Here is a 22,686-nt window from a genome sequence, read left to right as displayed (position 1 = left end):
AGTTGAACTGGGGAAGAGTGTGAGAAGGACATTTTGCAAAACATTCCTGAAAATAAACATCAGCAGTTTAATAGTAAAGAAAAGGACAAGCAGCAAAAAAGAAAAAAGAAAAAATGAGGCGATACCACTGATTTAAAAACAAAAAAACAAAAAGACAAACCTTCACCCTCACCTCCCTGGCCTTCCCCCCTTGAAAGACAAAAACAATTTTACCTCAGGAATCACATTTCACACACCACCTGCAGAAAGAGAAAAACAGCCCCAAAGCCACAAATCCCCCATCATGTGTGTTGTCCAAAGGTATAGCGCAGTATCACAACTCATGTTGATCAGCAATATTAACTACTAATAAATGGGAAGCAGTATTTTTTTTATTAAGTACCACCATGTTAAAATGAATAACATCTCACAAACACTGTACAAAAAAAGAAAGGTACTGTGGAAAACATATAATCTGCATGCACAAGGAAAAGTTATACAAGACCTGAATCCAACATACTGTCTGGCTTCCAACTCAAAATCAAGTTAAACTTCACATACACACAAAAATTAAACGATACAGGAAAAGCAGGGCCAATATTTGTTTACAAAGTCCAAGGAGGATTGAAACTTGTATGGCTAGTCAGGAAGTCTTCCAGAGCCAGGTAGGTTCTCACATTTGGTTTAACAGAACTTTGCTACAGCAAGGCTTCCCAGCTGAGCTTTTCCAACAATGATGCCTACAGATCCTGGTGCTTAGGGTTCTTTAAGCACAGCCAAGAAGTACCTTTGCCCACCACAAAAATCTGAAACCAAGGAAGTAGTCTGGGAAGGCTTTCAGAGTCCATGGGAAGTCCTCTTGACTAAAACAGGCTTTGCAAATCAGAGTTCTTTGCAACACAAGAATGGATGGAAAATGAAAGCAGACTGCTTCAAGCAAAGGTAACAGCTGCTGAAGCCCAGCATCAAGTGACAGATTAAAAAAAAAATGAAGGCAGAATGACTATGTAAGTCCTGAGGTGGTCAATTCTGAATGCCACCATTGATAATTCAGCTGTATAGCATTTTCCCCATGAATTTCCACCTGCAGACGTCAAGAGCCAGATGTCCATCATGTTCCCAAGGTGACCATTAAAAAAAGAAAAAAGAACCTTACACAAATCCTTGACCAAACTGCAACAGCTCGTGTTCCAAGGTCATGCTATACCAGCTTTCTCCTCCATTGGGTTTGTTTTACATTATCTGTGTTCAAGGCATAACTGGCTCTGCAGCTGGTGTGCTGTTACTTAGCAAAATGAACTTTGGCTTCTTTTCTAGCATTCAATCCAACAAAGGCAACTGAGTCACTGGAAGAGTCAATAACCCTTCCCTGCTTTACGTTCCCAAGCCATAACCACAACACGCTGACAAATGCTGCCAATGTTTTCTCATACAGCATAGTACAGGAGGAAAAGTCTCCAGGGGAACGTATGCAACATCAACAGGAATTCTCTTCTCCCCTAATAATTTAGAATGTAACTTTTTTGGCAAACAGAATCAGCAACTCCAATGAAGAACAACAGATGTTGCTTACTCTCTTTTTTTAAAGACTTGAAGAGTAGTTTTAGAAATATTGAAGGGAAAAAGAGACAACATTTGCAATCTTAAAACATTGGTTTTGGTAAAGCCATGAAGAGAATACCAGCATACAAAATTTTATAAAGATTATAGCTACCAAAACTAGCAGAGTTATGGGAAAATACTCCTGAAACTATCATGGCAGTAGCTGTCCTTCGCTTGCTGGCTGTCTTAAGCATTCCCATTGAATAAACGTCACCTTACCTTTCATCTCGGCGTTGGATTCTGCCCAGCTTGACTGTCTCATTCTGATCGCAGAATACAGCCATCCTGGAAATTCTAAAGAACAGCTTCTGTCATTGGTTCTACTACAGAGAAAGATTCCCCCAAACCACATCCAGCATTTTACAGCACAAAGCAAGCTGTGACTGGAGTGGACCTGGAAGAGCGGGAGGCTTGCCTGAAATGGCTCCCCCATTCAACCCCACCTTCCCACACCCCACAACACCCTCTTCAAAAATTAAACGAGAACTTAAATTGCACTTCGCTGCATAGGAACTTTTACTGGTCTTCCAATGAGAAAAACTACTTCTGAGCTACCATGCTGGATGTACTTCATCATCCAAGCCCAGATTTATGAACCATGGCAGGATTGAGCAATACTTGTTTGCTCTACACCCGAATGTGAAATGTTTAGCAGCCATCTCAATAGAGCATCACTACTTTTTCTTTAAGGTGCCTCTCATTCTGAATTCTGAAGGCTATTAGAAAAATGTAAGCTGTCTCAACTGGATGAAGGACAAATGTGGGTTTGAAGACAGTGCCAGACCAGAAATTTCAGAGAATATTTTTCTCTAAAAGAGGACAGACTATTGCAAATGTGGATAAACAAAGAGCTTATGAACACCAACACCTCCACTTTACGGCTTAATTTTCACACGGAATTAAAACAACCCCATTGTGCTACTTCCCACTAACATTCCATGTTTATGGACCCTAAGATGAGAACAACAGTTTTAAAAAACGCTTCACCTTTACTTGTCAATACAAAAAGGGCAAACTAAATATTTTTTCACCCTCAGATGAAAAGAAGTGCTTGGATTAAAAAAGAAAAGCACGGATATTCCAGTGAGACAGCAATCAAGTTTCAAAGTAGTGAGGAGAGTGGTGGTAAGAATTCCTCTCTCATTTCAAATGATGGAGCCAATTAAGAGAGTTCTTCATGCAGATAACACAAATTACTGGACAATGGAAGATATGCACAGGTTGTCACATACATCCAAATCCAGCACAGACTGCATTCTACTCAGTTCCTTGTTGCCTTGTAGTCTGGACCTGATGGATTGGAATTGGGCAGACTAAAGAGGACATTAGGGACAACTCTGCTGCCCACTCTCTGCTAGAGGCAGGAGCATCCACAGGACCCTGTAGTGAAACAATGACAGAAGCTCTTCTTGGGGGAAGCTGGTTCTGTTAAAACCTCATTCTTACTGGCAATTAAAAGCATATCCAAAAAAAACCTCTTTCAAGTATTTTAATTTCCATTATCACAAGCTTCTTGACAAGGAACGCAAGGAAACTTCTGAGATTTAAGGAAATGGGTGGGGTTGGGGATTTTTTTTAAAAAAGAGACAACAGACAATACTGTGGGTTTTTTTAACATTAACCTCAGCTGTACTTACCCAAGCACTGAACCATCCCGCTTAACAGCACACTGAAATGTGTACTACAAGTAATAATACTGCTCCTACTCCTCAAGGGAAATTTGTAGAGAATAGATTTAGTCAAGATGTTAAAAAGTAAATCTTGCACAGCATGTGCAACAAACAGGCGACAAGAAAATGATGTGAATGTCAAGTTCTAAATGCTGTGCCTTCGTTACCAACTAGCAACGGCAGCAACACTCTTCCAATCATGCCACCGAAAGGGTAATCTATCCAACTGTCTTTTCATACAAGTCAAACAACACTAGCTCTGCAGAATCCTTTGAACTCTGTTTCCAGAGATCTTAAGAATTGACCTACTACCAGCACTCTGTTCCATTTCTTGCAGAGACCACCCAAAGCAAGTGACCTACAAAGGATTGCTTTGCTCACAGTTAACTGCTTTTCACCCATAAACCTTTGTCACCCTCCCCTATGCAGCCACCTGGTACAAGCAATAAAAATATATAACAAACACACAAAACAGTTTGAAAGCCTTAGGATTCTCGCAGCATTCTGGAAGACCTATTTCTTCTCTGCAAACTGCAAGGCAAGTTTCTAACTAATCAAAGTGTTTAGGAGGTCCTCTGGAATGCAACTTGAATACATTATCACAGGCCATGAGACAGAGCCCACTCTGGATGTTAGACAAAGGATGGATAGTACTTACTGGTCCACAGAAGCCAGCAAGTTGTGTGACCATCAAGCACACTATGGAAATGATGAGTCTGGTGCGACAGAAGATCCACACAACCCTTCGGAGAGAGGCGTCATCTGGCCCACATTCCTGTAGTTCTTGGTGCCACAACCTTTCTAACCTGGAAAAGAACAAAACATAGATCTAAGGAATCTTTCTGGATAAAAAGAAATTAAATGTAAAGACAAATTTTTTTTGTTTGCAGCCAGGGCCTGCAGGAGAGGCCGCCACCACCGGGGAAGAGGCGGGCCTGCTGCTGCTGGGCCTGCTGCTGCTGGGCCTGCTGCTGCTGGGCCTGCTGCTGCTGCCGCCGCCGCCGCCACCACCACCAGGCCTTCCCTGGAGACTTCTGCCTGGCAGACCGCCAGTCCCTGCAGGACCAGGCCCCCAGGTACCAAGCCAGCTGTGCTGCTCCACCTGCCCTCCCTGGAGGGGCTACATAAGCTGGCTGGCTGAGGTGGCCTGGGAGAGCCAGGGCCTGCAGGAGAGGCCACTGCCATCACCGGGGAAGAGGCGTACCTGCTGCTGCTGGGCCTACGGCGGCGGCTGCTGCTGCTGCTGCTGCTGCTGCCACCACCACCACCACCACCACCACCACCACCACCACCACCACCTGGCCTTCCCTGTGGACTCCGGCCTGGCATTATTTTTAAAGGGATTTTTAATTGTTGTGTGTGTGTGTGTGTTTTCTTTTTCCTGGGGGATTTTGTTGTGGTTTTAGGGGTGGGTAGCCTACCTGATAGGTGGGAGCGAGGGGGCATGTGTCCACCTGATGGAGGCAGTGGGGGGAGTGTTGGGGGCCAGAAGATACCGAGGCTGGGCGGCAGGCACTGGCGGAGCGCTAGGGGCAGGCCATGCCAGCTAAGGGGAACAAGGGAGAGATGTGTAGTATCTGTCCCCTGCTCCGGGCCTGTCCAGAGCCAAAGGATGGCTGGGGGAGGCGTGACCCCATCTTCTGGCCTTTGTTTGCTGCTCTGCAATGCCAGGTCTGTTACCCAGAAAACCTCCCTCATCCATGACATGATCCTGGATGAGGGTGCAGACCTGGCATGTATTACGGAGACCTGGCTGGCCGAGGCTGCTGCTCCAACCCTTGCAGCCATGTGTCCAGCTGGATTTTCATATGCACAGTAGCCGAGGGCTGGGGATCGGGGAGGGGGAGTGGCTGTTATCTACCGAGAGTCCTTGGTCTTCACCAGACCCCCTCTCCGGGAGACCAAGGTTGCTGAGTGCATGTACTGGAGGTTGGGCGCGAAGGGCAGTCTGGGGATTCTGCTCGTGTACCGTCCACCCTGCTGCATGACTGACTCCCTGGCCAAGGTGCTTGAGGTGGTCTCTGATGTGCGTGTACAGTCCCCTAACTTACTGGTGTTGGGGGACTTCAACGTACATTCGGAGGCCATCCTCACAGGAGCACCTCGGGACTTCATGGAGACCATGGCCTCCTGGGAGCTGCACCATATTCTAACTGGGCCCACCCATGTAGCCGGTCATGCACTAGACCTTGTGTTTGTTTCTGGAGAAGTGGGGAGTGATCTGGAAGTCGGGGGTATATCCACCACCCCCTTGTCATGGTCTGATCGCTATCTGGTGACATTGGCTTCTCGGTTCCACAACCCCTCCGCAGGGGTGGAGGACCCATTAAAATGGTCCGCCCCAGGCGTCTTATGGATCCAAATGGATTCCTGAACGCACTTGGGGATTCTCTGGGGCATGCCAACGGCCACTCGGTCGAGACCCTGGTGGGTGGCTGGAATGCCGCAATCACTGGAGCATTAGATCAGGTGGCTCCGAAACGCCCTCTCCCCCTGAACAGGGCTCAGACTGCACCATGGTTCAATCCGCGGTTACGAGCTCTGAAACAGGAGGTGAGACGGCTAGAGCGCCGGTGGCGGAAGTCTCGCTCCAAAGACGATCAGACACGGGCTAGAGCTGTATCTTCAGCCTATCACGTGGCGGTGAAGGCAGCAAAAAAGGAATATCATGCTGCCTCCATCGCGTCTGCAGAGTGCTGTCCCAGGAGGCTGTTTCAAGTGGTCTGGAGCCTGGTCGGTCCTGTGGCTCTGGAACCACTGGAGCATTCTAAGGCCTCCTGTGAGGCCTTGGCAAGGCACTTTGCAGATAAAATTGATCAGATTAGGTGTGTTACTCTGCACACTGTGGATACAGTTAGTGAGCAAGAGGCGGCCTGTGGCAAACCGGTTTTGTGGGATCGGTTCCAGCTTCTTCCTCCTGATGAAGTGGACAAGGTGCTTTCATCGGTATGGCCGACCACCTGCTTACTTGATCCTTGCCCATCTTGGCTCATTATGAGCTGCAGAGAGAGACTGGGTGAGGGGATCAAGGCGGTGGTGAACGCCTCCCTTGAGGAGGGAGTGATGCCAACAGCCCTCAAGGAGGCAGTGATAAGACCGCTCTTAAAGAAGCCCTCCTTGGATCCTCAAGTTTTGAACAACTTCCGCCCAGTCTCAAATCTGCCATTTTGAGGCAAGGTGATTGAGTGGGTGGTGGCGGTGCAGTTGAAGGCACACTTGGAAGAAACTGATTATCTAGACCCATTTCAGTCGGGCTTCAGGCCTGGGCATGGGACAGAAACGGCCTTGGTCGCCTTGGTAGATGATATGAGGAGGGCTCTGGATAGGGGTGAATGCTCCTTCCTTGTTCTCCTCGACCTCTCAGCGGCTTTCGATACCCTTGACCACGGTATCCTCCTGGACTGCCTGGAGGGGCTGGGCATTGGAGACACCGTATTGCGGTGGTTCTGGTCCTTCCTCTCCGGCAGATACCAGAGGGTAGCACTGGGAGAGGAGGTTACGGACCCGTGGCCACTTACTTGTGGGGTGCCACAGGGTTCCATCCTCTCCCCGATGCTATTTAACATCTATGTGAAGCCGCTGGGGGCTATCATCAGGAGGTTTGGGGTGCAGTGTCATCAATATGCGGATGACACGCAGCTCTACCTCTCGTTTAAATCTTCACCAAGGTTGGCCGTAGAATCCCTGTCCAAATGTCTGGAGACGGTGAGTGGCTGGATGGGGAGGAATAAGCTGAAGCTCAACCCTGACAAGACCGAGGTACTTTTGGTGGGAGACAAGAGGAGGCTGGGGGATGTTGACCTGGTGTTGAATGGGGTACGGCTACCCTTGAAAGACCAGGTCTGCAGCCTGGGGGTCATTTTGGACTCCCAGCTGCCCATGGAGGCTCAGGTGTCAGCTGTGAGCTGGACAGCGCTGTATCAACTCCATCTGATACGGCGGCTGCGCCTCTTCCTTCCCAACCATCTGCTCCCATCGGTAGTACATGCCCTGGTCTCCTCTCGTTTAGACTACTGTAATGCACTCTACGTGGGGTTACCCTTGAAGACGGTTCGGAAACTGCAGCTGGTACAGAACGCGGCAGCTCGCCTGATTAAAGGCAGCCGCTGGCGAGATCACATCACTCCAGTGCTGAAGGAGTTGCACGGGTTACCAGTTGTTTTCCGGGCCAAATTCAAGGTGTTGGTTTTGACCTTTAAAACCCTATATGGTTCCGGCCCAGCCTATCTTAAGGAGCGCCTCCAGCAGCACCAGACAGGCCGCTTAACAAGATCAGCCTCGCATGGCCTTCTCTCTGTCCCATCAGCCAGGACAGCTAGACTGGTGGGGACGAGGGAGAGGGCCTTTTCTGTGGTGGCCCCCACTCTGTGGAACTCCCTCCCTAGGGAACTCCTTCATGCCCCCTCTTTAATGAGCTTCCGTCGTGCATTAAAAACGTGGTTGTTCAGGCAGGCATTTGGGGTGGGTTAGGGTATTGTAGAAAATGTTTTTATTGTAGAATTTTATTGTTCTAAACTGTTTTATTGTATGCTGTACATTGCCCAGAGTAGCTGGGTGACCAGCCAGATGGGCGATTAATAAATTTAATAATAAATAAATAATAAATAAATAAAATCCAATATAAATTGTTGTGTTTTTCTTAAGGAAGCACTAAGGGAGTAATCCTACCAAGATAGGCGGCCGCCTCCAAACTCAGAGGCGACCACCTATCCAACGCAGGGCAGGAGAAGTGCGGAGGGGATCATCCCCTCTGCACTTCAGCTGCCCCACATTTGCGGCTAGACAGCCAATTTCGGCTGTCTAGCCATGGGAAGGTGGAGCAGCGAAAGCAGCTGTTGGACAACACGTTGGATGTGTCATACCAGCATTTCCACCTTCCCCACACCAGAACGCCCCGTTTTCGACACTCCGCACTCCTCTTCCAAGTGAGGGGCCATTCCGCACTGCCTATGAGGCAGCGTGGCGGGGAGGAAGTTCGGTTTTCAGGGAACCAACCTCAGAAAGCAGGCTCCGAGGTCAGTTCCCAGAAACCGACGTATCCTATGGCCGTCTAGCCGCTGACTAGCAGCCATAGGATTGTGCCCTAAGTTGTGTGTTTTTTTTAATAACTACGTTGTGGGTATGGCTTGCAGTTAGAACTCTGGCTTGTCTCTCCCCCGACAAGCCAGAGTTGGAACCCACCTGGTTCCTTTCTTTTGGTCAGGGGAATAGGGGTGGTAAGAAAAATCAAAATAAACCCATTTAAGAAAAAAAAACTAGGTTAGTATTAAATAATATGAATATATGCAAGTTAGCTCTGCAGTTAGTCTCTAAACAGAATAAATGTTCTGTCCCTGCTCTACCAGATACATTAAACTGAAGGAGGCTTTTCTAAGAAATTGAAGAACCAAATTTGACTGTTTCTCAAATATGGATATTTATACTCTGCCTACTATATAGGCATTTCATTTTCAACTCATGAAAATAAAGTGCTCCAGTCTGCCCAGTAACCATCAACCCTTATTTCAACCTATCAGTCATAGATATTTAATTATGTTTTCTATTCTGTTTTTATGTGGGTGGGGATGACCCAAGGCAGAATGAAACGGAAGGGAACCAGACTGGAAAGAAGAAAACAAGACAAAATCGTCCCACATGTAACTTCATAAACTATCACGGCTGCTGGTCATAAGGAAGTCTCTATATATGAATACTATAATGACATTTCCTCTGTAGGTAAAAACGGAAATCATACGAAACGTATGCACAATGCAACAGAGATGAAATGCTTAGTTGTAAGAATGGAACAGTGTCAGTAATACTCTTTTTAATGGTAAATTTACATAGTTTAGTGATCAGATCTGCATGGTTTAACAAATATAAGCAGTATCAGTGGGAAACTTCATTTAAAATCAATGATTTAAATCAGACTTTTTTCTTCTTTTTTTGACTTAGGTCATGATTTAAATCACCTTAATTTAAATCAATCCACTCTGCTGCTAGGACAGGTAACATTCACTTCTGCATCACATGATGTAAATTGAACAAGACAGGATCTATTTAAGATGGGGGGGGGTAAAAATAATGGTAGGTGATATCTAAAGGGGAACCAACAACAAAACCTTCAGCAAGCACACAAATTAAAAAGGTCTTCAACTTATTTCTGAAGGTGAGGAGGAAAAAACAAGTGCAACAAAGTAAAGAAAAAATAGAAGCAACTTCCAGGCCTTCAACCAGCACCCAACACAACACATTAAACTAGGCTCTGCCAACAACTGGCAGTGTCTTGGGAGTGGAATCTCTATAGAGACAGCATAGGAAACCCATACCTTCTACAGTTAACCTCTGAAGATTCATGAGTTGACACAGACCAAACATCTTCTGTCAGTAGTTCTCCTTTCTTGTAGGCTATTCGCGCCAGAGGAGTAAGCCAAGAAAAAGTCATATAGGAGAAAAGTCCAGCATTATCAAGTGGGTGTGGATGTCTAGAAGTAGAGAGAAAAATTATAACCAAATGAGGAACAAGAGGAAAACACTACAAGATCCTAAAGTAAAATACTTTTTTTTTTTTTTAGCGAAGATACTAGATGCCAGTTTCCTCTAGCAAGCATCACTGTATGAATGCAAACACCACGTTTGGGATAAAGTTTCAATTTTTCCCACAAGCAAGCTTCTATCACATCTAGGTACTCCTATTTTTAGGCCAGCTGTGTCCATAGTTCATTAACACAAAGTCTTACTTGGAAGTAGTCCGAATGGGTTTCATCAAGTTCAAGCCATGGCGATATTTCCCTTTGTGACAGCCCTCATCCCACTCTCCCAAGTGAGAATTGGTTGAGACATCTAATGGAAGGCCTTCTGCCCGAGCAGCTGTTTCCAATGCATCTTGGCATTCCACCTGTTTGATAAAAAAAAAACCCAGAGAGTAAAAACCCTTAAATATGTAACAACTGGACTTAAAAGCCGTTATTTCTGCCTTGGGCCACATCTTAAGAACCACAGGTCAATGGTAGAGCACATGCTTTGCAAGCAAAATGTGCCAGGTTCAATCCCTGGCATCTCCAGGTAGGGCTGGAAAAGACTCCTGTATGAAACCTGGAGAACCACTGCCAATCAGTGTAGAGCTAGATAGACTATTGAGCTAGATGGAACATTTTCTGAAGGTGGTGCTGGAACATTACTGCTCGACTTAGCGGTCACCCTTTGGGGTTCTCCAGGGTTCTATTGTTTCTCCCATGCTGTTTAACATCTACATGAAACTTCTGGGAGAAATCATGCAGAGTTTTGGTCTGAGGTGTCACCGGTATTCAGATAATACCCAGTTTTATCTCTGTTTTTCATCAGATGCAGATGAAGCTGTGGCTATTCTGAACCAGTCCTAATGGACAAACAAACCAAGATCTGATCCAGACAAGACGGAGATAGTATTGGTTGGTGGTTAGTCCACCATGGTAAATGGTGTTCAGCCTGTTCTAGATGGGGGTAGTGCTCCCACTAAAAGATCCGGTTCGGTCAGAGGGCCCTTATTGAGCCAGTACTGTCATTAGAGGCTTAAGTAGGGATGTCCAGATTTTGTGAATTCTGTCCCATGTATGCTTTGTGTACTGTGCGGTGCTGTTTGTTCCAGCATCCGTTTACAGATGGATTTAGAAAAAAAATCCGTTAGGTGGAAAAATATGCAAATAATTCCGTAAGAGGGTTCACAACAAGTAATTTACGTTAGTACATAACATTTAGCGTATTGTCCCCCATTCCGTTCAACATTTCCCTGCACATATTTTTCAGTCTCAGCAGAAACTTGCTTATTTTCCTACAAATAAATTTGCATAAATTTCAGAACTTGTCCATTCCTTTGTACGTTACTTCACTGCTCCCTTTGACAGCTGAAACATTTGACAGCAACTGGTACTCAGAGGCATACTGCCTCTGATGCTCCTGGAGGAAATATATCACCATTATGACCAGTGAGCATTGATAGCCTTATCCTCCATGGATCTCCTTAATCCACTTTTAAAGCCATCCAAGTTGGTGACCATTACTACATCTTTTGGTAGCAAATTCCATAGTTTAACTGTGCACTGTGTGAAGTTCTTCCTTTTATATGTCCTGAATCTCCCACCAATCAGGTTCAAGGGATGGCCACAAGTTCTAATATTATGGGAGAGGGAGAAAAATGTCTCCCTATCCACTTTCTTCACACCATATATAATTTTATACAGCTCTATCATGTACCCCAGCGGTCCCCAACCTTGTTGGCAATGCCTACTGCATTCACATGGAACAATACTCACTAGTAAACTTGACATTCATAGGTAATACCATCCCCAAAATGAGTTTGGCGCAAATTCTGTCATCTTTTACACAGCAGTAAAACAGTGTTAATTTGTCTGAGCACTTCTGTGGTGATCCTAGTTACAGCTCTTGGCACCTGCTCTCTTTTAAATTATATTTTATGGCTTGATTTTTTAGTTTGTTTCAATTTTCTACTTAATTGATTTTATTGTTGTAAGCCACTTTGGAAATAGCAAAGTCATGGGATAAATATGTTTTAATTGAGAATAGTATGTTTACAAATATTCAGGGGTAGTTGTCCAACTAGCAACAGCCTCAAGTAAAGTCCACCAGAGATCAGATAGGATCATCAAGGACTTCCAAAACAGTATTTGTGTCAGGGAAGACTCAAATACCCAGAAACAGGACATGGGTCGGCAGTTAATGAAGAAGTCATTCGCCCCCTAAAGACTGGGCCTATTAGGGGACTTTGGATAAAGCCAATTGAGCAGCTACTCTCAGCTGCTAGTACTTCTGCTGGCCAACAGAAAAGCCAGCACACCAGGGAAAAGCACTATGGAAGGCAGCTCTTATCCCATTTTGAGCACTTGTATCAAAATGGACACCACCACATTGCATTTGGCAGCCAGATGCTGTTAACAACCAAAGTTAATGATCTCTGATTCAAACCCCAGATGAAACAGATGGGACACCAATTAGTTCGATAAAGCTGCAAATGAATGTGTGTGTGTGTGTGTGTGTGTGTCCCACACCCCCGAGAGCTTTTAAAAAATGAGTTTCTAGCTTGCATGCCATTTGGGCGCCTTGGATAATTTGAAGAGGTACTCTGTGACGTGTAAACTATTCAGTTAATTTGTGCTGCCATGCAATCTCTCCCTCCTCCCCCACTCCCACCAGGCAGAGAGTTCAAAGAAACACACTAGAAGGAAACTGCTTTTGTTTTCTTCCTCAAGTATAGAGAAGCCCCCCTGAGCAGCAGTCAGAATCTCTACTGCTTGGGGGGGGGGGGGGGGGAGACTTACTACAAAATGTTAACTGTATCTATGCAATCGAATTTTCCATGACTGTCAATTTGTGCTAAAGACTACTAGCAATCATGACCTTTAGACAGTGAGGTAAATGACAATTGCTTCCTGCCTTGTACGCAACTTGTGGAGGGGAAGAACATTTATCCTTCAAAGTAATGGGCTGATGGAGCTCTTGCATAGAACTACCAGGAAGACTGTGTCCTATCTGCATACACAAGGACAAAACATGAGCCAGGTTACTCGCAGCAGCAAGTCAAGTTAGGCCTAGCGAGCAGGAATGCCCTTAATGCAAAGAAAGCAGAGCTGAGGAAAATACAGCTGCTATAGTCCCTTGGCTTATAATGCCACTCTTCTGTTTTTACTGACAAACTTAGATGAGGGTTTCAGATGTGTGATATTAACCAGGATACAGTGACTGCCTGATTCCTAGCAAGATGCATATTTTCAGCAAGGGAATCTGCTGAGAGCCCCCATGTGGCATAGAGGCAGGAGTGCTCGTTCAAGATGGAAGAAGCCCCGGTTCAAACCAGCACTCAGGTGTGAAGTTCACTGGGTTGGCTTGCACAAGTCACTATCCCTTGGACTAACTACCTCACAGGATTGCCACGAGGCTAAAACAGTACTCTCAGTTTGTGGCGGAAAAGTAAATATAGATGTAAATTCAACCGGCTTTCTCTACATGTTCCCCCCACCCCTAGTTTCAGTGGCAGGAGTTATAATGGCAAATTGTATAATGTTTAGAAAGCTCTTGCTCCCAAGTCTGGCATACCCAAATTCTATGTGCCTTTTTGAGCCACATTTTAGTTTTCCCCTTTCATCTGAAGTCTGTCTGACTGCACTTTGCCACACTGCTGCTCAGTATCTCCTTCCAGTTTTCAAGCAAGGCCAGTTGTATCTAAACATTGAGAAAATAGGTTATTTGTGTCTCTGTTACATGCCTCATTTTCATTCTCCAACTGACTACCTAATACAGAGTCTTATTTATAAAGTATTTTGAAGGTGTGCTTCAGGATTCTTCTTTCTTGTTTCCCTCCTATTACACAGATGATTTATTGCCTTTTTACAGATGGGAGAATCCAATATGCCATATTGTATGAGTGTATATTAGAGACAATCAGTGATGTTTAGCACTTAACATTTGACTAGTACCTATTAGAGCCCATGCAGTGACAGAACTTGAACTCAGGAGGAGTGGAGGAGTCAGAACCTGACATTCCTTTGATCAGAAGAATTACATTGTCTCTTCACTCAATAATGTGAACAATATTTGTAACTTTCATGGCCCCTGCCATTCTCTGAGCAACATCCTCTCTACTACTGAAGGAAGATGTCTTTTTGCATCTTCATCTCATAGCCCAGCTTAGATATAAGAGCTACTTGCAAGAGCACAGCCTCAAGTGAATGACTCAAGTCCTGATTAACTTTTCAAAAACATTCTCCCATTTGCTTCAAAGCTCCCCAGAGACACAGTAATTGAAAATCCTCTGTAATCCCACACACACTGCTATTACATGTGATTTCAAAATCACAAGGCCTTTATATGGGTAGCTGTTCATTTTCTTAAACCATACTAGGAGATAGAACACACTCAAGTTATAAAGCCACTCATACGTAACACCCTCCATCTCTACTTCTCTCAACGTTAGAGAGAAGTACAGGAAAACAGAGCTCACTTAGACATTGCTTCCAGGCAGGAAAATTATTTTGCATACTTGAGTTAAATGCCTGAAGGGGATAAGAGACGCCTGTAAACAAGTCTAACTGGTTTAGAATGTTTCCTGGGATTATTTTTCAAAGTAACAGAATAGTTGACACAGATATTGGCCCGGTTCACATGTCATGGCGGCAAATCATGGGTTATTTAACCTATGAAACAACCCAGTCGTTAACCCATGGTTTGTTGTTCAGTTAACTGCTGGGTTGTTTAGCCCCTAAACAACTCATTGGTCTGGGTTCACATGTCATGCTCACAACCTCCAATCAGAATGATCAGAGGTTGTTTACAGAAAACTGAAGTGGCTCACACATGGCGCACATCCATGCAAGTAACTATGTCTATATACTAATGCCAAGAGTATGGGAAACAAACAGAACGAACTTGAACTCTTAATACAAGAGGGAAATTATGACTTGATAGGTATAACTGAGACTTGATGGGATGACTCTCATGACTGGAATACAGCAATTGAAGGATATAACTAAAAGAACAGGAGGAACAGAAAGGGAGGTGGAATTTTTGCACTGTATGTGAAAAATACATATCTCTGCACAGAAATACAGGAGGATGAGCATGGTAGCCCCATCGAGAGCATCTGGATCAAAATAAATGGAGCAAAGAATAAAAGGAACCTGGTGGTCAGAGTCTACTACTGGCTACCCAATCAAGGAGAAGACGAGGATGAAACTTTTGTAAAGCAAATAGCCAATGTTTTAAGGAAGCATGATGTAGTAGTAATGGGGGACTTCGATTTCCCCGATATTTGTTGGGAGACAAATACTGCAAAACATGGCCCCTCCAGGAAATTCCTGACTTGTGTGGCGGATAACTTCCTCCTACAGAAAGTAGAGGAAGGAACTAGAGGATTGGCTATCCTTGACTTGATCCTAACCAACAGAGATGACTTAGTGGATAAAGTAGCAGTTACAGGAACTCTGGGAGAAAGCGACCATGTTATACTTGAGATCTTGGTTCTAAGGGAAGCAAAAGCCGAATGTAGTCAAACGCATACCCTGGATTTTAGGGAAGCTGATTTTAATAAACTCAGAACAATGATCAGTAAGGTCCCATGGCAAGCGATGCTAACGAGAAAAGGAGTCCAAGATGGGTGGGAGCTTTTAAAAAAGGAAATTCTCAAGGCATAATTACAAACAATTCCAACAAGAAGAAAAGGTGGAAGACAACAGAGGAAGCCAATGTGGCTTCACAAAAAGCTTAGGGATGACCTGAAAACAAAAAAGGACACATATAGGAAGTGGAAAGAAGGCCAAGCAACAAAGAAAGAGTACAGGCAGGTAGCACAGAATTGCAGGGATGGCGTCAGGAAGGCTAAAGCTGAGAACGAGCTGAGGTTAGTGAGGGATGCTAAAAACAACAAAAAGGCTTTCTTCAGCTACATGCATAGCAAAAGACAGAGGAAAGAAATGGTGGTTCAGCTATTAAATAAGGATGGCAAAATGATAACAGATGACAAAGAAAAGGCAGAGGTGTTTAATTCCTACGTTGGCTCAGTCTTCTCCCAAAAGAGGGTCTATGACTGCCCCCCTGACAAAGGTGAAGTACAGGCTGGATTGCAGCTTGAGATCGATAGGCATATGGTCAAGGAACACCTCATTACTTTGAATGAGTTCAAATCTCCAGGGCCAGATGAACTGCATCCTAGAGTAATAAAGGAACTGGCAGAAGAACTCTCAGAACCACTGTCTATTCTCTTTGAGAAATCATGGAGGACAGGTGAACTGCCGGATGACTAGAGGAGGGCTAAAGTTGTCCCTATCTTCAAGAAGGGTAAAAAGGAGGAACCTGAGAACTATAGACCAGTCAGTCTGACATCAATCCCTGGGAAAATTCTGGAGCAGATGATAAAGCAATCCATCTGGAAGCACCTTGAAAACAATGCAGTGATGACTCAAAGCCAACATGGATTTGTCAAGAACAAATCCTGCCAGATGAATCTGATCTCATTTTTGATCAAGTAACCTCCCATGTGGACTGTGGGAATGCTGTACACATCATATACCTCGACTTCCACAAAGCTTTTGACAAAGTGCCACATGATGAGCAAACTTGCTCAAAGTGGGCTAGATGAAACAACAATCCGGTGGATCCACAGTTGGCTACAGAATTGGACTCTTCAAACTGGGGAGAGGTAACGAGCAGGGTAGTGCAGGGCTCAGTCCTGGGCCCAGTGTTCTTCAACATTTTTATTAATGACTTGGAGGAGAAGGTGCAGGGAATGCTGATCATATTTGCAGATGACACAAAATTGGGCAGGATAGCTAATACTTTGGAATCCAGAAACAAAGTTCAAAGTGATCTTGATAGACTGGAGCGCTGGGCAGAAAACAACAAAATGACATTTAATAGGGATAAATGCGAAGTTCTGCACCTAGGAAAAAGAAATCAAATGCACAGTTACAAGATGGGGGATACGTGGCTCAACAACACTACAAGCGAGAAGGATCTTGGAATTGTTGTCGATCACAAGCTGAATATGAGCCAACAATGTGATGTGGCTACAAAAAAGGCAAATACTATTTTGGGCTGCATTAATAGAAGCATGGCTTTCAAATCCCAGGAAGTACTAAAAACTTTGCTCTAAAACTTCCTGACTGTTAGAGCAATATGACAATGGAACCAATTACCTAGGGAGGTAGTGGGCTCTCCCACACTAGAGGCATTCAAGACGAGGCTGGACAGACATCTGTCAGGGATGCTCTGACTTGGATTCTTGCATTGAGCAGGGGGTTGGACTCGATGGCCTTGTAGACCCCTTCCAACTCTACTATTCTATGATTCTAACCCACGATTTGCTGCCAAATGCTGCTATGATGTGCAAACAGCTCCACTGCCTGATCCAGGAGAGGGAAACCTTTAGCTTATGTGGCTAATCAATACTGTGACTGTGGTTTGACTTGGTTCTAACTTCTTTCACCTCTGAGATTTTGTGGACAACCAAGCTCAACGTTTCAATAAGCAACTTGCAGGCGTATTGCCAGCAAACCATCATTTCTCCAAATCATGTGACAACGTCAGCTGAAATACAGCCTGAAAGGTATCAAGGAGGTTTTGTATCTGGAAGTGCACTTCAGTCCTTAAACACTTCAAGGTCATGACAGAATCATGTGCAGTTTCCATACAACCACATAGCCACTTCCCACCATTGCTCTCACTTCAGGGAGTCAAAGGTAATTAATGCAGGTATGAATACTGCTCCTATGGCCTTCAAGCCACATGAACCCCGTCCCACCCCCAATAACCAGCTAGGCTTTGCAAGACAACGGTAGATGAACAATTCCTCATAATTCATGAGCAACTATGAAAAATTTGGCCATGAAAAAAGGAACAGCATCCCCCCTGAAATTATTCCAGTTCTTATTCTATAAATGCACCCTCCAAAACTGGAAAAAGAAACCAGTCATCCTGCTCCAGGGAGAAATAAAGATTTTCCAGCTTTGACCAAAGCATTACCAGCATGAGTATTTTTCATATATATTTTAAACAGTTTCAGGAACATAGAAGGCAAATAGGACTTCATGGTAAAATGGACTTCTGTCCAACCTATCTGAAAATTAGCATGTCACTCAACTGCAGGGAGGAGGAGGAGAGAGTAGAAGCTGAAATCTATGACTGCAATATGGCGGCTGTCGCTGCTCCTCTCCCCACAGACAGCTCATGTAATGGGAAATGTCCCATTTCTTCGTGGCTGATATTTTAACTCAAACTGAAATCAGTGATTTGAATTAAAATATCAATTAAGAGGAAACTGGGCATAACCACTTACACAAGTTGTTAGTGGCAAGAGGAACTGGAGTAGTCACAGGTGCCAGTTTGCTTACTGATACAGGAGACTGGAAAATGCCAGGTAGCCCCTTGAAAGCCATTCTGGCACCTGAGAATTGAAGATAATTGGTCCAGCTTTATTCTGCAATGCTTTTACATGGTAATAATATTTATTTCTCAATATATACTTCCGGGGTGGTGGTGGAAACTGCTAGGCAGAATTTTTGAGAAGTTTAAGAAGTCTATCTGAAGGAGATTCTTCTGACCACATCGTATGTGAATGATGCACTTCATACGCCCAAAGGACAGAGCTTTGGCTGCACACAAGAGTTACTTGTATTTCCTACCCAAAGTTTGTAGCAGTGTGAACCAGGCATTCCACTAATTATTTCGTATGAAATGTGGTTCAAGAAAACTTTACATGCTCCTGCTAAATGAATAGTGCTTAGTGCCTGCCTTAACAAAGGAGTTCTCAAACATTGTCCTAGTATGTCTATGTCCACTCAGATGTTTTTGTCCTCACATAGTTGCAAGCTCCACATCTGATAATAAGAAAAATCAGGTTTGTTTGGTTTTCTCTCACATTTTATTTCTCTTTTTAAAATAATTTCTTTCAGGGCATTGGACTCGATGGTCTTATAGGCCCCTTCCAACCCTACTATTCTGATTTTCCCCCACCTAGAAGACCTCATCTTTTCTGAATATTTTATATTCATCAGCCACAGTTTAGAATCTAGTTTATTTTACTCCTCTTTGTTAGCACAAAGCTACCAGGTGCTTCAACAAATAGGATTTGGCACCAAGATACTTGTACTTCTTCAGTCACAGAATTAAAAGTTTCTGGCTCGCTGACAGTCTCTGCAGTTAAGAATAACACAGCCAACAGGAATGAGCGTGCTAGAGGCACACTCAGATTTAAGAACTGTTTGAATTACGCATGACAGCTCTTGATGGATCAGGAGATGCGGGTCATCTAAGGCAGCATGTCAGGACACCAGGAGTATCTAGATGATCTTCAATTATTTAGAAGTAAAGAGAGCAGCAAGAAATATAGTAAAATGACTGTGGCACCCCAGTGCAAAGTTCCATAATATCAACCTGCTTTAAACATTAGTCTGAGTAATAACCAAAGTTCATGGGATTCTGCTATGATGCACATTTCAGTAGTTGCTCAATAATTGTTTCAGATTGCTACAGCATCAGAATCCGGTAGCCTGATTTACTGGACACCGCCAGCATATGCCTTTCTAGAGCTGGAAGCAGCAGCCATCTCTCTTCTTCCTTGCCCAATGACACTAAGCCCAGATCTTCAGCAGCCTGTTCCCCAAAAGTCCCAGCACAAAGTATGAATACAACTTTCACAGATATGGTTATTCCAAATCAACATATTTGCATAATTTGTTCCTTACAGAATCTCTGTTCACACTGTGGGATTTCAACATCTCTGCCAAAGTACTAAAAGACTTACTCACAACAATTACCCTGAAAACCCATTTAGCCAGAGGAAAGGATGGCAAGTGCTTGATTACTTCATCAACTTGGTTTCTATATACCCCTTTCCATTTTCATGAAGGCACAGCACCACCAAACATGAGCTACTTCAGGGGTGGGGAACACGTTTTAGGTTTAGACCCCACGAGGCCCACCACAGACTGGATGACATCAGTGGCATGGCCACACCCAGTGATGTCAGTGGGCTGCCCACATCCACTGATGCCATCGCCTCACCACCATCCGTTTCGCCTTTCTCCATGCTGAAAGAGGCAAGGAGTTCCATGCTTCTCTCTGCATAGAGAAATGGACTTAAGTAGGCACTGGGGGGAGCAGCCACTCCTCCCAGCACAGGCCAAGTCCCCAGCTGCCCACACCCCTGCTGCCATCTCCCATTTGTGCTCAGAGGTAAAAGCAAAGATTCCCCTGCAAACCACTCACCCTCCCAACTGGGGGGTGGGGAAGCAGTGTGTGGGAAGCCCCATGAATGGGGAAGCTGAGCCAGTCTAGTCCAAACACTGGATTATAGCCATGGTTGGAGGTTCCCCATCCCTGAGCTACTTCAAGTAGCAATTTAGTAGTTATGTGTTTCAATGAGGACCAGAAGCATGTTTTGTTTATTTGTTTATCATATGTATATCCCACTTTTTTTTCCTGCGAGGAACCCAAGGCAGCTTACATAATCCTCCTCTCCATTTTATCCTCACAACAACCCTGTGAGGTAGGTTAGGATGAGAGACAGTGCCTGGCCCAGAGTCACCCAATGAACTTCATGGACGAGTAGGGACTAGAACCCGGATCTCCTGAGTCCCAGCCCAACACTCTAACCATTATGCCACACTGGTATAGTTGGTTTAGCTGTTGTTGGGTGTGTTTTTTTACCATGAATGCAAAACCCCCTTACTATGGCAGCATTTCTTATATCTACCCATTAAGGTGCAAAACTGCCTTCTTTCATACCAAGGACATCTGAAGGCTACATTGTATGGGCACAGAAAGTGGCCTGAACTGCACAGTTGAGGTAGAAAAGTGAAACACCATCCAAAGAGCTGCCTGGCATTGCTGGAAAAGCAAAAAATAGTTGTTATTCCAAGAGGCCTTCCTTGCATGACCAGCCGTGGTTTGTTAAATTCCACTTTGCTGGGGTTTGTCTTTTAAAAAAATGTTTTAACTCCTTTAACCTGTTGTTTTATTCTTTTATCATGTTGTTCACTGCTCCGAAATCTTCTGATGTGGAGCAGTATATAAATATTGTAAATGAATGAATGAATGAAAAGAAAAGAAAAGAAAAGAAAAGAAAAGAAAAGAAAAGAAAAAGCAAGGTGATCGCAAAAGCCCTCAGGAGGGGAAGGGTGCAAAGAAGCATTGTGCAAGGAAACAGGAATTTAGAGGGTATATGTTAAGACAGGGCTAGGCAATCTGGTGCGCTTCAGGTGTTTAGACTACAACTCCCAGAATCTTACCATCAGCTGTCTGGATGTGGCAGATATGGGAGTTGTGGTCTAAAACATTTGGAAGGCATCAGGTTGCCTACCCCTAAGGAGTTAATTAGACAATGGGGTGTGGGATGCTGGGCAGACAATGGAAACTGTGAAGGGAAAGGAGGCTCTAGAAGTGTCATAACATAAGCACTGTTATATGGCATTGTTGTCACTTTATTTCTTACGTTAAATCCTGCCTTTCCTCCAAGGAGCCCAAGGTGGCGTGCACATAAGACTCTTCCTCTCCATTTTATCCTCACAACAGCCCTGCGAGGTAGATTACACTGAGAATCAGTGACTGGGCCAAAGTAACCCAGTGAGCGACATGGCAGACTGGGGAACAGAACCTGGGTCTCCTGAGTCTCAGTCCAACACTCTAACAGCTACACCACACTGGCGCACTTTGAGGCCATGAAACAGCTTCTGATGATGCAGTAATATTTACTGGATGCCTAACACGGTCCCTTCTCAACAGACTTACATGTAAGATAGACACCATATATGAAGAAAGCAAGAAGCAGGAGTTAAGAGAAACTGAAAACAGGAATCAATGACAAAACTGAATCTGAAAAAGGAAAGAACAGCTAAAACTGAGTTCTTAATTACATGTTTTGACGAGGATATGCTACTTTTATGAGTAGATTCACATTTGATTTGCATTTGATTTGTTTTTATTTGATTTTAAATGAATCAACACCCACAAGAATATATGCTATCTTGCTTACCCCATTGTTCGCCCAACTGGTATACCCCTAAATACTGTCTCCAAACACAGTGGTGCCATATAGTCATCATAACTAATAGCCATTGATAGACTCACTCTCCATTAATTCATCCAGTCCCCCTTTAAAGCCATTTAAGCTAGTGACCATTCCAATATCTTGTGGCAGAGAATTCTATAAATCAATCACACACTGTATGAGGAAGGACTTCTTTCTGCCTGTCCTGATTCTACTGCCAATCCATTCCATCGTGTGAACTTCTAGTTTTAGTTCTAAGGAGAAAATTCTCTCCATACACTCCCTCCATATCACTTTTTGTATTTTATAAACCACTATCATCTGTCCTTTCAACTGCTTTTTTTCCTAAACTAAAATGTCCCAAACATTGTTACCTTTCTGCATAGAGAAGGTGCTCCAACCCTTTCCCTCACTTTGGTTGTCCTTTTCTGTACCTTTCCCAGTTCTTTATAAACGTTTTGAGATAGGGCAACCAGAACTGCATGCTGTATTCCAAAATCAGCTGAAAAACAGATTTGAAACTAGCCATTTTATTTTTTATTGCTTTTCTATTAACCCCTAACATGGAATTTGCTTCTCACCCCCCCACACACACACACTCCGCATGTTGCTGCAGACTAAATTGCAGTTTCATTTCACTATCCTCCATGACCCTGTCTTTCCAAATAGCAAGACTGATTTCCTGTGTCATTTCCGGCAAGTAAATGCTACCAGTGAATCACTCTGAACACAAAGAACATCAAGTGTGGGAGAAGCAACTGTCATGGCTCAGTGTTTGTTCCCAGCACGACAATCAGTCTAGTTCAGCCCCTCTGACAGAAGACCAGAATGTTCAGGATGGAAAGACGGAATTAGATTTTCAGTCTCACCAAATGAATGGTTTCCATCAGCACCCCCTGCTTCCATCAGCACCCCAAATGAATG

At 44.2% G+C, this 22,686-nt stretch overlaps 1 protein-coding gene across 2 annotated transcripts in view; it reads right to left on the bottom strand.

Moving 5' to 3' along the window:
• The window catches only part of ABCC5 (ATP binding cassette subfamily C member 5), an 86,251-nt gene that overhangs the window by 44,128 nt on the left and 19,437 nt on the right, over nt 1-22,686 (bottom strand). For both annotated transcript variants that reach the window (XM_084847683.1, XM_084847682.1), the window contains exons 3-5: nt 9,971-10,128; nt 9,560-9,715; nt 3,910-4,057 (exon numbers count right to left, since the gene is read on the bottom strand). In XM_084847683.1, the coding sequence (XP_084703809.1) occupies nt 3,910-4,057; nt 9,560-9,715; nt 9,971-10,128 (462 nt within the window). The remainder of the gene's footprint in view (nt 1-3,909; nt 4,058-9,559; nt 9,716-9,970; nt 10,129-22,686) is intronic.

This window comes from Heloderma suspectum, chromosome 3, assembly GCF_057233095.1.
Source record: "Heloderma suspectum isolate Gila_16-S chromosome 3, 16-S_ref, whole genome shotgun sequence".
Classification (NCBI taxonomy): domain Eukaryota; kingdom Metazoa; phylum Chordata; class Lepidosauria; order Squamata; family Helodermatidae; genus Heloderma; species Heloderma suspectum.
The sequence above is the reverse complement of the archived record's forward strand: the minus strand, read 5'-3'. Positions and strand labels throughout refer to the sequence as shown.